This window comes from Sebastes fasciatus, chromosome 14 (assembly GCF_043250625.1).
Source record: "Sebastes fasciatus isolate fSebFas1 chromosome 14, fSebFas1.pri, whole genome shotgun sequence".
In the NCBI taxonomy this organism is placed as follows: domain Eukaryota; kingdom Metazoa; phylum Chordata; class Actinopteri; order Perciformes; family Sebastidae; genus Sebastes; species Sebastes fasciatus.
In genome coordinates, this window is record NC_133808.1 from 29,746,292 (window position 1) to 29,759,328 (window position 13,037).

Genomic DNA, 13,037 nt, shown 5'->3' on the forward strand with positions numbered 1-13,037 from the left:
TTGTCTGTGTTTTTTAGCCAAATAAACAAACCAAATAAAAACAGTAACTGTTTATTGAGTCACCTCTAGAGTCACCAGACTGCTCTGTATCTCAATCAAAGCTTTGGCAAACTTTGTATTCCCATCGTTTGATTCCAGATCGTTTTTTATTTACACCACTGCAGGAGGTTCAGGCTGTTTTGTGTTTTAATAACTGTGTTTTTTTTATGCTCTCAGTTCTCCTGTCTTTGATGGAGAAACTTATTTCGACGATTATTTTGCCAGATATATTCTGATGAAATGATCAAGACGAAGTTAATATATTTATATGGAACAATTCACGCTTGAGGCAGTTTCAAAGTGCTTACAAACAATTTAAATTGGCTTTAATTTAGAAATGAAATAAACATGAAATCAAGCTTTTAAAGGCAACCAGAGTCGGGGCAAACCTTGGCTCAATCACACTTATGTCTGATTTCTGCAACAAGGGTATTAAATCATTTGGCTCTTTTATCGACATTTTTAAACACAGCACACATTCTTTATAACTCTTTATGTATAATTTATCGACGCGGGAAGCGTATTTTTTTCTGTAGGCTGTTGTTTAACTGCAAAACAAATATAATTTTATTTAATCTCATATGAACATCCACAGGGTGATCCTCGCTCTGCTCCTATCCTCACTGTCTTGCATTATTATAAACTATAGTAACCTGGTTATGGGTCATCCACACGCTGCCTCACTCCCTCCTCCTCTCCTACAGAACAACATTTTACAGGACAAATATTGCCAGAAGACTTAAATGTTCAGACGAAGGCTGTGATATGTGTAAATAATAAAATAATTATTCAACTGTAGAAAGTTTTGTCTCCAAGCTTTTGGGGCGTAATAATAAAGATAAAAAATGATGTGAAATTGAAGAATTTTGAGTCAAACATCTTCAAAACAAAATGCTCGCCAATTGTACAAAGAAATAACTCATGGTTTTGAAATAAACAGGTCAACATCTCCTAGCATGTATTTGATGGGATGTGTTAATTTTCTATAATACTCAAAGGTTGTTTTATTACCCATTTTTTATTGCCCATTTGTGTCCTTAAATCTTTGAAGAACTGGAATTGGTTCGGTTTCTCTAAAAAAAACAATAACCTGAAATAAAACAGGAAAACACTATTGGGATGTACAAAATAATCGCTAAAGAAATACTCTGTATAACATTGAATAATTATGATTTTAAATACACAGGTCATCTCTTTGCTTTGTACAACCTGTGAGCATTTTGTTTTGTCTTTTACCTTTATTTAACAGCAGTGATTTATTGTTAATCCCTTGCATCTTCTTCTTACCTGCACAATATAGGAAATAAAAATTAAAACACAATTGGGATGTTGTGCTTCTTTTCCTTTATTTTTACAAAATAATTCCTAAAAACAGTCTGTATAAGATTAAATAATAATTACACTAAAAAATATCATGTATTTGTCATGTTATTATTGCTTATGGTTATTACTATACACTGCTAATTTAATGTCGCAGTTCCTCGATATTACCACTAGAGGGCAGCAGACACTCCTGATTTAATGTTATACAGAGACGTTCTGCAGCTTTATATTGTTTTATAACAAAATATACATTTAAAATCAACATATAAATGTCTTATTGATACCTCTAAAGAATATGATCAGTATTGATAAGTGTATTAGTGCTACTAAAGTCTGCAACGACGCTAGCGTGACAAAGTATATGATGCAGTTCCTACCTTTGACCACTGGAGGGCAGCAAAACTGGTGATTTTAAATACACAGGTCAAGTTAGCAACAGGCCATTTTTATTTACCAGTTCTTTATAACCTGAATAATGTATATTGTATTTTTTAAGTATTAGCGGTTCCTGAGTTTACCTCTGTGTTGATGCTAGGAGATGTTGTTGTACATTCTTATACATTATTAATGGTGTAATCCTATTTCTCTATACAAAGAAACATCAAATGAGATTTTGAGATGTTCAAACAGGAAATGTGTGCTTCACGTAATTGCATGTAGGCTACATATCTTTAAATAATGACAATAATAATTATATATATCAAGGTTACCAAGGTAAAATTAATAGATATAAAATGCTTAATTAAGATATTTTATGGTAACCGGGACAAACAAATTTTCATCAATGTTTTTCTTTGCACAGGGGACTATAAAAGTTGCATATAATAATAATTATATTAATTATTATTATCATTATTTATGTTATATATTCATTCTGTTCTACGGGAGGATAATTGGGGTAAATATTGCAGTGTGTGAAAAATGATTATGCTATAATAAAAAATAAAAAAAATCATGAAGCTGAGTTAAATTATCATAACCAGTATTCAATTTATTCACAATATGTTTAAGTATTGACTCCAAATATTAAATCTTTATGGGAAATGCTGTCTATGTTGTGAGCAATTAAAACTAATTATGTATTTGACAAATTTCTTATGGACCGATGAGAATTTATTCTAAATTGATATTACTTTTTCTTTATATAGATTTATATTTTTTTTATTATTTATTTAATTTGTTTTAACTTTATAATTGTACCCCTGGCATGAGCAGTTTTTGTATGTATATGTACTTAAATATATTTCTAAACTAAAATTTGTAGTACAACTCCTCCTCCAGAGGAGGGCAGCATGGCAGCATCTTGTGTCTGTGCTGTAAATAGAGCAGCCTGTGTGGATAACTGGAAATCATTATGCTTTAAACCAGGAAGTCAGCCACTGATCAAGTCAGAGGAACTCACAGTGAGACTACTTCCTCTCTTGTGAGTTTCTATTCAGTGTAAAAGCCAGACAGAAACAGGTCCTCGGCTGGAGCAGTTGGAGCAAATATCTCACTCCCTGCAAGAAAACTATTAAGACTATTCCCCAAAATGTCAAACTATTCCTTTGTAGGCCAAAGAAACTGCATTTTGAGACATGCTCAATAACAATTCAAAGCGCTTAACATAAAACATCAAAAGCATCGAGACAAAGTGCAAAAGAAAAGCATTATAAAAGGACTTTTAAATACAATTAAAACTATCATTAAAAATCCCAGATAATACTAAATAAAGACAAGCTACAATAGAATAAGACAGGTATTTCTTGCTTCTTATTTTCACTCAAATCAATGTGTTATCAGTAAGGGAGATATAATTGTTGGATGAATTTAGTTTAGTTTTTACTTACAAAACAACAACAGATTTAGTATTTCCATTATATGCTGTTTTATACTTATACTCCACGTCATTTCAGAGGGAAATATTGAGTATTTTACTTCACGAGGATACATGTATTTGACACTTACAGTTACTTTTTACATAAATGCAATACTATAGTACTAATCTATTGTAGTAAACCTAAACTAAGTATCTAAAACTGGCTCCACATTGACAAACTACAACATACTCAGGAAATACAATACAAAGGAGGATGGTCTGCAGGACAGATAATAATGCACTATACTCATTTTTAACAGTCTCTTCTGCACTTTTTTAATAGTCGTGTATCTCGGCTGTTACCCTGCACTATATTCATTTTTAACAGTTTTCTTCATCTCCTTGTATTTTTATATCTGGTATATTTTGTTTTGTACTTTGCACTACTAACTTTTTTACTGCCTTTTTACTAATATGTTTTGCACTATGGAACTGTGATGCTGGAAACTTGAATTTCCCTCGGGATCAATAAAGTTACTATCTATCTGTCTAAATAGATAGAATCTACAAATCTATTAAAATACTCCTACGTGTATTTTTCAGTGATAAACACAGAATAATATAATATTCCATAATAATAACAATGTGAAAGGAGCTATTCTGCATGATGAGTAATCCTAATTTCACTGTGACGTCACAACCTTTATTTTGAAAACTCGACCACCAGAAGCTGAAAGGGTAGTGCTGCTGGCTTGATGCTAAACTGAGGAAGCATCAGTGACAGCAGCTCTCTCTATTTCTCATCTGATTAAAGAACTAAAAGATAACAATTACTGTCTGACAACAACCGCAGAAGCATCTTCTGGATGTTTACAGTTAAGTAAACCTAAATGTCTTTATTTAACCTGCAAATAAAAGCATGTTATTCAGTTTAGTGGACATTAAGGACTCCTTTACTTTGTTTACTGGGTTAACTGGTTTGTTTCTTAACTGTTTTGTTTTCTTAATTGTCTTTTTATGTCAAATATACTTAAAAAACTAATTTAACAGCGAGCTAATGTTATTATAAGTAATGCTGATGATGTGCTGCACCTTTTTACTGGTTGTTTACTGGGATTTACTTCCTGGTTTGATTCCCAGCAATCCTCCGTTAGGTGTGTGTGTTTGTGTGTGACAGTGGGTGGGTGTGTTGGGTGTGTGTGTCTGTGTGTGTGTGTGTGTGTGAGAGAGTGTAGGATAGAATAGAAAGCTTTATTGTCATTATTGTATTAAATACACTTCTGGTCAGTGCTTTAAAACAAATACTTGACAAGACTAAACGAGGCAGATAAAACATATAACAGGTAAAACACACACAGTTATAAAGCAAATAAAACAGGTAAAGTGGATGTAATAAATAAATATAAACAGAAGTGTGACACTAGAAGTATAAAATATAAAAATAGATGTAATGTAAACAGAGATAATTGCAGTTGTAAAATAGGAAGGGTAGATGTAATAAATAAAATATAAACAAGTTGCACTTTAGGTGTATGTGTGTGTGTGTGTGTCTGTCTGTCTGTGTCTGTGTGTGTGTGTGTGTCTGTGTGTGTGTGTGTGTCTGTCTGTCTGTCTGTCTGTGTCTGTGTGTGTGTGTGTCTGTGTGTGTGTGTCTGTCTGTCTGTCTGTCTGTCTGTCTGTCTGTCTGTCTGTCTGTGTGTGTGTGTGTGTGTGTGTGTATGTATGGGTGTCTGTGTGTGTGTGCCATTGTACATACTGTAACAGTGTGTACGGTTGACGAGATAACAATAGAAATATATAATACTTGTCTTCTTTTTGCGTACTAAATGCAGTAATTAGTGTTTGGTTTGTATGTGCAAAGATTGCTGTTAAAAAGGGTTCATTAAAACACAACATATCACATCCAGACAGGACACATTAAAACACATTTACACAAAAACACAATCCACCAATAAAAGCTACAATAAAACACTCGATGGTGATGGTGAGGACTGAATCAAGGTTAAATAAATAGATATGAAATGCTTAATTAAGATACCTTAATTACCTTTACCCTGAGGGATATAAAACTTGTGACATTTAAACTATTCACACACCAAGAGAGAGAGAGAGAGAAACAACATAAGCAGATGTAAACATTGTATTATATATATTCTATATTCTATAGTAGTATGATAACGTCTTTGGGTGTGTCCTCCTTACAGGTATGGCTGTGTTCAAGAACTGCTCCGTGCTTTTGGAGCTGAAAACTTTGCCCTTCAAGGAGAAGAAGAAGCTGAAATCAGCAATAACAGAGAATGGAGGCAACATTTCCTTTGTGGTCAATAAACAGGTCGGATGATGTGATCAATTCTCCACCGGTTATTAAAATCTAAATGTCCTCCTAGTGGTCCAATGCAAAAATCACATCTTGCTTTCTGTTTTCCCCCTACATTTCCCACAGTGCTCTCTGATAGTGACCAGTGATGTGTCCGTCCTGAGCTCCAACAGGCTGCGTTGCATCCATAAATACCAAACCCCAGTGGTCGGGGTGGATTATGTGTACCGCTGTCTGGAGAGAGGAGTTCTTCTGCCTGTGGATGAACACAAGCTGGATGCTTCCTCGCCCTCTGATTCTTCACCTCCTCTTCCTCCTGCCTCCTCAATGTGGCGAAGTATATTCTCAACTGAAGGTATTATCCTTATAGGCAGTAATAGTTTCCAAAAAGCACATAGATATTGATGAATACTAAGCACATGTTAGATGCAGCGAATATAATATGTACACTTAAAACCGTGTAAAATGCTGCACACTGTTCACACATCTTTTTTTATTTTATGTGGGCATGACTTATGATGATTTTCAGGTCCACATGAAGTTAAAAAGCCAAACATGTAGTCTACTGTATGTTTTTGAAAGATGCATGATGTAGAAATGTTTTGATTGAATTTTGTCATGTCAGGATGGAAATGAAATGTGAAATAACAAATCTAGAGTTATTCCGATTGCGATTCTGGTATTGGAAATGCATCCGATACTGCCCAAAATTCGGTATCGGCGAGTACGCAATCCTATGCACCAATCGGATACCATAATTCTTTAACCCAGAAAAAAAGAAATCAACTTGTTTAGCCGGAAATCAATTCTTCTTCGCCGCTCCAAAACAATAGCCTTCAATGTGCTGTCACCCTAGATGTATCATGGCTGCTACTGGCAACTACTGTCCACTATCCATACATGGTCAGTAGCAAACAGCTGTTAAATTATGATATTATTAATAATAATAATAATAATAACTACATATTTTTTTATCATGCTGGTATCGGATCGGTACTCGGTATTGGCTGATACCACAAGTTCAGGTATCGGTAAGGAAAAAATGGTCTCAGAACATCTCTAAAGAAATCTTCTAAACATGGTTTAAGAACAAACCTCGTTATGGTTGTCACAGTTTATAGCGGTACATGGGATTCTAATATAGTCCATTACAAATGCAGAGCATCGGCATCAATTTAACAATTATTTGTTTATGAAAAAATGTCATCTTGATCCAGGAAGTTCAGGTCTTTAGTTTCATGGAGACTTAAAAACTCACTTGTAATTCATATTAATCAATTAATAGATCTATTTTGCATGTGTCACATTTCTCTTTTGTTTGGAGAAAATAGAAGAACAGTTGACTAGCTAGCGTCAGCAGTAACAGCTGCAATGGTTGCACAGGCAAAGATAATAGCACCAATCTCAAAGAAGACTTAACCAAAATCCAAAGAAAAGGACATTAAGCTTCTGCCAAATGCTGGCTCCAAAACAAACCTTTAGAAGGACCCGGGCTATGCAAATCAGAATTTGATTGGCCTCTGCATATGACCCCCTGGAGCCAGCCCTGAATAACATGTAACATCGTGTAAGTGACAGGTGATATTTAGAAAATGCTGTGCAGAAAACTCCACAACAATAAATGCTCAGCATCAGAGTTGGAGATTAAATAAAAACACAGATATTCTCACTTTGAAATAAGATGTACAGCCGCTTTATTGATCCCAGTTGGACAATAACGTATTGTAACTGCAGCAGCATCACATGTATCTAACAAAATGAATTGTGTGTTGTTTTAAAATGTGCAGGGTTTGCAGTATGGTGTGTACACTGTGTACAATGATAATCATTCACTTACCGTCTCAGCCAGTTACAGAGGGCAGACTAACTCAGTCAGAATCAGGACTCCACCCAGTTCCAACTCAATGATTCATGATACCTCTCTTCGCCATTTATTTGCACAGACACAAGTCATGAGTTTATCGTTGTTCAATAGGTTTGTCCTCCCATTTCTGTTTCCACATTGACATATGGACATTCTGATTAGAAACTACAGTGTAGACTCAGTCAGCAGGTTTAACTACATAGCAGCCGTTAGGTCAGATAAAGGGTGTGTTTGCTCAACCCTGTAGCAGTGTTGTGTAACGAGCACTTTGTGAAGTGTGTATTTGTTGGAATCTACATTAACCTGTGTGAAAGGTGCTTGCTTCCATAGCCTGTGTGTACTCTGGTTTAAATGATGCATTTATTGCAGAACAAGTGACATGAGGTGTGTCATTCATGTGAATATGTGTCTTGTGCCTCGCAGTGTCCAAAGTACCAACGAGCAAAGCAGCTGCTAAGCCGACCAAAGGCCTACGCAAGCCTGTGGACTCTGTCAGCCTGACTCAGAGCGCAAAGACTCCGGAGAGGAGCGGATATGTCCTGGGAAAGTACAGGTGTGAACAACGATCATCCTCGTGTTAGCCTGGACATGCACTATAGTGTGTTGTTTTAACACTCAGGGGGATTGGTCATGAAGGAGGCAATGGTGTAGCAGACTCAGCTCTGCTCAGCTCTAGTCTAATAGTCTAATAGTCTAATAGTCTAGTCTAATATCGAATTTAATGATTTGTTTATACAATGGAGGCTAGACCGAAAGGTTCCTTGGCACATTGTATCTCAATGTGCATCACTATATGATATGCTTATTCATACAACAAAACAAATATCAACGATGAGAGAGAGAGAGCATGCTAAAACGTGACTCACCAGCTTTGAAAGTGCATTCTCACTGAAGCGTGAGCCCAGCGGAGTAACATCTAATGATGCTCTCAGGGAAACAAAAAGGTATACTATAGGAACACAATAGATTTTGGGGAAGTTCACCACAATAATAACATAAAGATTTCAGAGAAATAAGGAAATGAAAATAAATCCCAGCTACAATGGCACACATTAAAATCATATTCATTGTACAGATGGTTAAAGTTTCAATCTTTTAAAAAACAACATTTATTTAGCATTGTAAATATGGTTTGACTTTTTTGCATAGCTACAATAGAGGCCTTTATCAAGCAGATAGGTAGCCTGTATATCTTTTAGTATTCCCTGCTCCTTTAGCTTTCCCACTCCCACAGGCAGGGCACACTTTGCCAGATGAGGGTGCAGCCCACAAAGAATAATTTCCAGAAAAGATTTGATAATCTTCCTTCCTTCAAATCTCAGTGTAATCCATTCAGAGCTACAGTTGCACCTCTGGTAGAATAACCACCACTCACATACCGTGTCACATGGTAGTAGAAACAACTGGGGAAAAAACGCACCACAAAAGTTTAAAAACTAAATCAACATTTCTGCAGAAAATTGTATTCCCAAGTGACATATATATAAAACTGGATTGATCTTTGCATTTTTGTTGTATATTGTTTCACAGGATTTATACTGAAACTGATCCTGATCTTCCATCGTATCTGGATCATTTTCAAGTGGCCAAGTATTCAATCTTTGAAAAGGTACAGCTGCAATTTATGTTTAGCTTTTCTACTACTGTTAACACAGTAGTGATAGAATAACTATTAACAATAATATACATTTCTCTCAAGATAAACAGCAACACTTGGTGTTCCCTGGAGCTGCAGAGTTACAAAGTAGAGGAAGGACGGCAGTACCATGTGGTCAGGTACTGGAAGGACGATATATCATCCAAGGTATGAGGTCTCCGAATGTCACTGCTTGTGTCGGCTCACAGATGACGTTATTTCTTGCTTGTTAGAAATGAGATAATATAATCATTTTTGTGAGCTTCATATTGAGTACAAAAAGTCATTTTAATCACCGCTGCATATATCTGTCATATCGATATTTATTAGTTTTAACTTCCTGCCTGCTCTTCATCTTTGTTTGTGCTGTTTGTCTGTAATAATGTGCTGCCTTTCTGTTATCCAGTCATTTGTCTCATGTTGCTTCAAAAACTCACATATTATAGTGCTCGACCTTTTATTGACCTACCTTTGTGACCTATTTATGATATCTTCTTAAAACATATAACACTTAAAGCTGCAGTGGGGTACAAATGGAGCAAATATGATTGAAAAAAAAAGAAGTTATTTTTATAAAACGGTCGCTATATTTTGACAGTAGTGCATGAGACAGGTGATCTGAAAAAAGTCATGTGCCTCTGTGTCCTCCGGTGTCGTCCGGTGCTCCTAACGGCATCTGCAAGATTTCAGAGTACTGTTTAGCTGTAAAATGAGAAAGTTTGTGACCCGGCAGCCACCTGTGTTTGTGCAAACAGAAGGTGGCGGTGATGGATATGCTGGTGCCTGTGTCCACCTCAGAGGAAGCTTTGGAGGTGTACCAGACCCTGAGAGAGACCCTTCTGGCTTCTGGTATGGAGCTGAGGAACAACACCCCTCCTTCCGGCCAGAGCCTGGTGTCCGCCCCCCTCCAGCAGGTCAGTTTTACACATTTTACTGACAAGAAACATGAAGCTGCAGGAAATTATGAGAAGGGTACCGTACCGTAACGTAGAATGCAGTTCCCTGGTTTGCTGCAAAGGAATTGTGGGCATTCTAGTTTTTAGCATAATTGCATGATTTTATTGCATGTTTAAGTAGCTGTAATTTCTTCAGATCTGAACATACAGTACCAGCATGTGGTTGATATTGCTAAAGTACCACTTCTAGCCAACCAGTAGCTTTTTTAAATGTGTTTCCTTTTTTTTATGTTTAAGATATTTCTTTATTTTGATTTTACAATAATTCATGCTGAGTCAATGAATTCACAAAATTTCCTGACACATTAGTAGAGTATATTGAAGTTAGTAATGATGCATTATATAATATAATAATAGTCACCATAGTAAGAAAAACAACAATACAAACTATAATAGTACGTCATAGGTGTGATACATCGATCTAGATCAATATATCGATTCAATGATCCAATATCATCGGTGCAAAGTGAAAACATTGCTGCGTATCATCTTTAAGATCCTCTTTATATTTAATCTTTTTATGAAAAATAATAGATTTTCATTCAAATGTCTGTAAGAGCCCAGTAATGATATTTTATGAGTTGATATAAATGCGACCGATTGTTTTAAATGAGCATATGATATCATCTCATATCGATCACAGGCCCCTGAATGGAATAAAATCAAATTGTGATATCAGCAAATATCGTATCGTCGCCCAAAGAATCAATATAATATCGTATCATGATGCAACTTACACTACATAAGTGTCTTGAGGTTTACATACCTGTGACTAACTATATTGACATTGTGGCAGCCTAATAAGCATCACATACTACGCCAACTTTAAAAGCAACCCCTCATAATAAAATAGACTCAGAGTTTATTTGACCCTATAGAATTAAAATGTGAGAGAGAGGCGGATCTCTACTTTTTATATGTAAGGTTTACTGTGTTTTCTGCACACATTTTATGGTCTGAGTTGTTGGATTTTAAGTCACTTAGGAGTCATTGCTGCTGGACACTTGTGTAGCTGAATCTAATGAGCTGATCAGTTGATTTACATGTGTCGTGTTTGACCGGCAGCTGCTGCTGGAGGAGAAGCTGAACACAGGAAGCGTATCACAAGAAGTGGGGGTGTTTGTGGAGCTGCTGTGGACTGAGGCCCTGGGCCGCCTCGGCAACATCCTCAAAGTTTCGATGGACAAGCTGAGCCTCAATGATGTAAGGCTTTCTCTTTGGATTGTTCTGCACAATCTCAGTCTGCTGTCAAACTACTGAAAGCAACATCAGCTGTCCCATTAGCCTGTTGTTTGTTTCCCCTTCCAGGAGAGACAGTCTAATCATGAATATCATTACAATTACGCTTGTGCTCCATGTCTTGTGTGTGTGTAGGTGAGCAGGGTGGAGGGCTTGTTGCTTCAGGCTCAGAGGAAGCTGAAGGAGGAAAATCATACTGAGGTGGTGTCTCTCCTTTATGAGGTTAACACCCTGCTGCCGTCAAGTCCGCCCAACCCATTTACTCCCTATGCCAAGCTCATCTCTCAGAAACTGGACCTCTGTCAGGTAACAGAACTTACACAAATGTACAACTCACGAGCACTTACACTAAGACAAATATACAGACGTAAAGAACCAATCAATCATGATTTGAAAGGTCTTTCATTTGCACAAATGCTACATACAATACCCACAGCCAGTGTTGTGTGCCGTTGATGGACACTTTTGTCCCACAATGCAATCCACAAAGGAAATCCAGAGGTTACTTACAGCTTCAAAAAATTTAACTGTACCGCCCCTCGAAAGCAGACGGGCCAATCATAACGTAGCGTTGGCCAGCTTCGACCAGGGTCCGACAACTATACGGCTGTGCTCCATAGACTCTCATGCATCGTGGTTTTGTGGATTTGGAGCTAGTTATGGTTAAACGTTGTGCCTGGCACACGTGTAATAGTGACACTCGTTACCCGAAGAGGTTGGAAGGAGATGTACACGTTTCTGAAACGTTACGTTTTCTACTAGGGCTGTCAATCGATTCAAATATTTAATCACGATTAATGATTGTGATTGTCCATAGTTAATCGCGATTAATCGCACATTATTTATCTGTTCAAAATTTACCTTGAAGGGAGATTTGTCAAGTATTTAATACTCTTATCAACATGGGAGTGGGCATATATGCCAGTTTATTACCTCACCAAAATTGTGTGTAAGTTTGGAGCGTTATTTAGCCTCCTTCGCGTCAAGTTAGTATGACATGGCAGTATCGTCACTCTAGCTTTCAAACTGTGCCCGCTCCAACCTCCGAAAGATCGAAATGTGCTTAGCAAAGGTTCAATTACAGCTTTGTGAACACCCAAGAAAACAAAAAACTGACTATTATGTCTTTGAAAAAACATCTTTATGTCTATTTATGAAGTTTAATTTATAGTGTCATTCAAAAAGACATACATCAACGCACATAATCTCCTCTTCATATAACACATTTAAGTGCTTGATTTTTTTGTATACTAACTACATAAACGGTATACTAGGGCAATTAGTATACAGTATATACTGTGTATACAATTAGTATGTAGTCAGGTGTGGCTGGTGAATACTCATAAACACACTAAGAGTTGTCAGTTTAGATCAAATCTGATATTGTTACATTACCATATTGTTTTCTTTTCAGTTGAGGGATTAAACAGCTTCTAAAGCCATTTAGTTCTTCAACATTTTAAGTTTTTAATTCAACAGAGGATGTATACACATTTGCATTCAGAACATTTATTGTATGGTAATTCAAACCTCTGCTGTTATCAAATAATATGACCTAATTTGCCTTATTTTTTTTTTAAACAATTTTATTGTGTAGCACAGTAACACATTTTGACTGTTTGACCACAAAATATGTATAGATAATGCAGTAAATGCATTGAACTTTGTTTGACCCCCCCACATACACTACTGAAATACATGGCATTACCTTCCATCCATAATTCAAAGTCACCGCTGTCCCCTGTGCATATCCAGGCTAACACGAACACGATCGTTTCTTTTTGTCAAGTTAATCAGAGATGTTCTGAACGTGAGTGAGATGACCCTGAGAAGCTCCACGCCTTCCTGTGTGGGGAAATACCGTG

The 13,037-nt window shown here is 36.5% G+C and overlaps 1 protein-coding gene across 1 annotated transcript in view; it reads left to right on the forward strand.

Moving 5' to 3' along the window:
• The first annotated feature begins 3,897 nt into the window (after positions 1–3,897).
• Positions 3,898–13,037, forward strand: part of parp4 (poly (ADP-ribose) polymerase family, member 4) — a 40,291-nt gene continuing 31,151 nt past the window's right edge. Inside the window, 10 exon segments of the mRNA XM_074657795.1 lie at positions 3,898–4,035; positions 5,365–5,492; positions 5,604–5,832; positions 7,765–7,894; positions 8,872–8,950; positions 9,041–9,145; positions 9,733–9,891; positions 10,999–11,136; positions 11,308–11,478; positions 12,962–13,037. The exon segment at positions 12,962–13,037 is cut by the window's right edge and continues 76 nt beyond it. Coding sequence (XP_074513896.1) covers positions 5,367–5,492; positions 5,604–5,832; positions 7,765–7,894; positions 8,872–8,950; positions 9,041–9,145; positions 9,733–9,891; positions 10,999–11,136; positions 11,308–11,478; positions 12,962–13,037 — 1,213 coding nt within the window. The 5' untranslated portion in view covers positions 3,898–4,035; positions 5,365–5,366.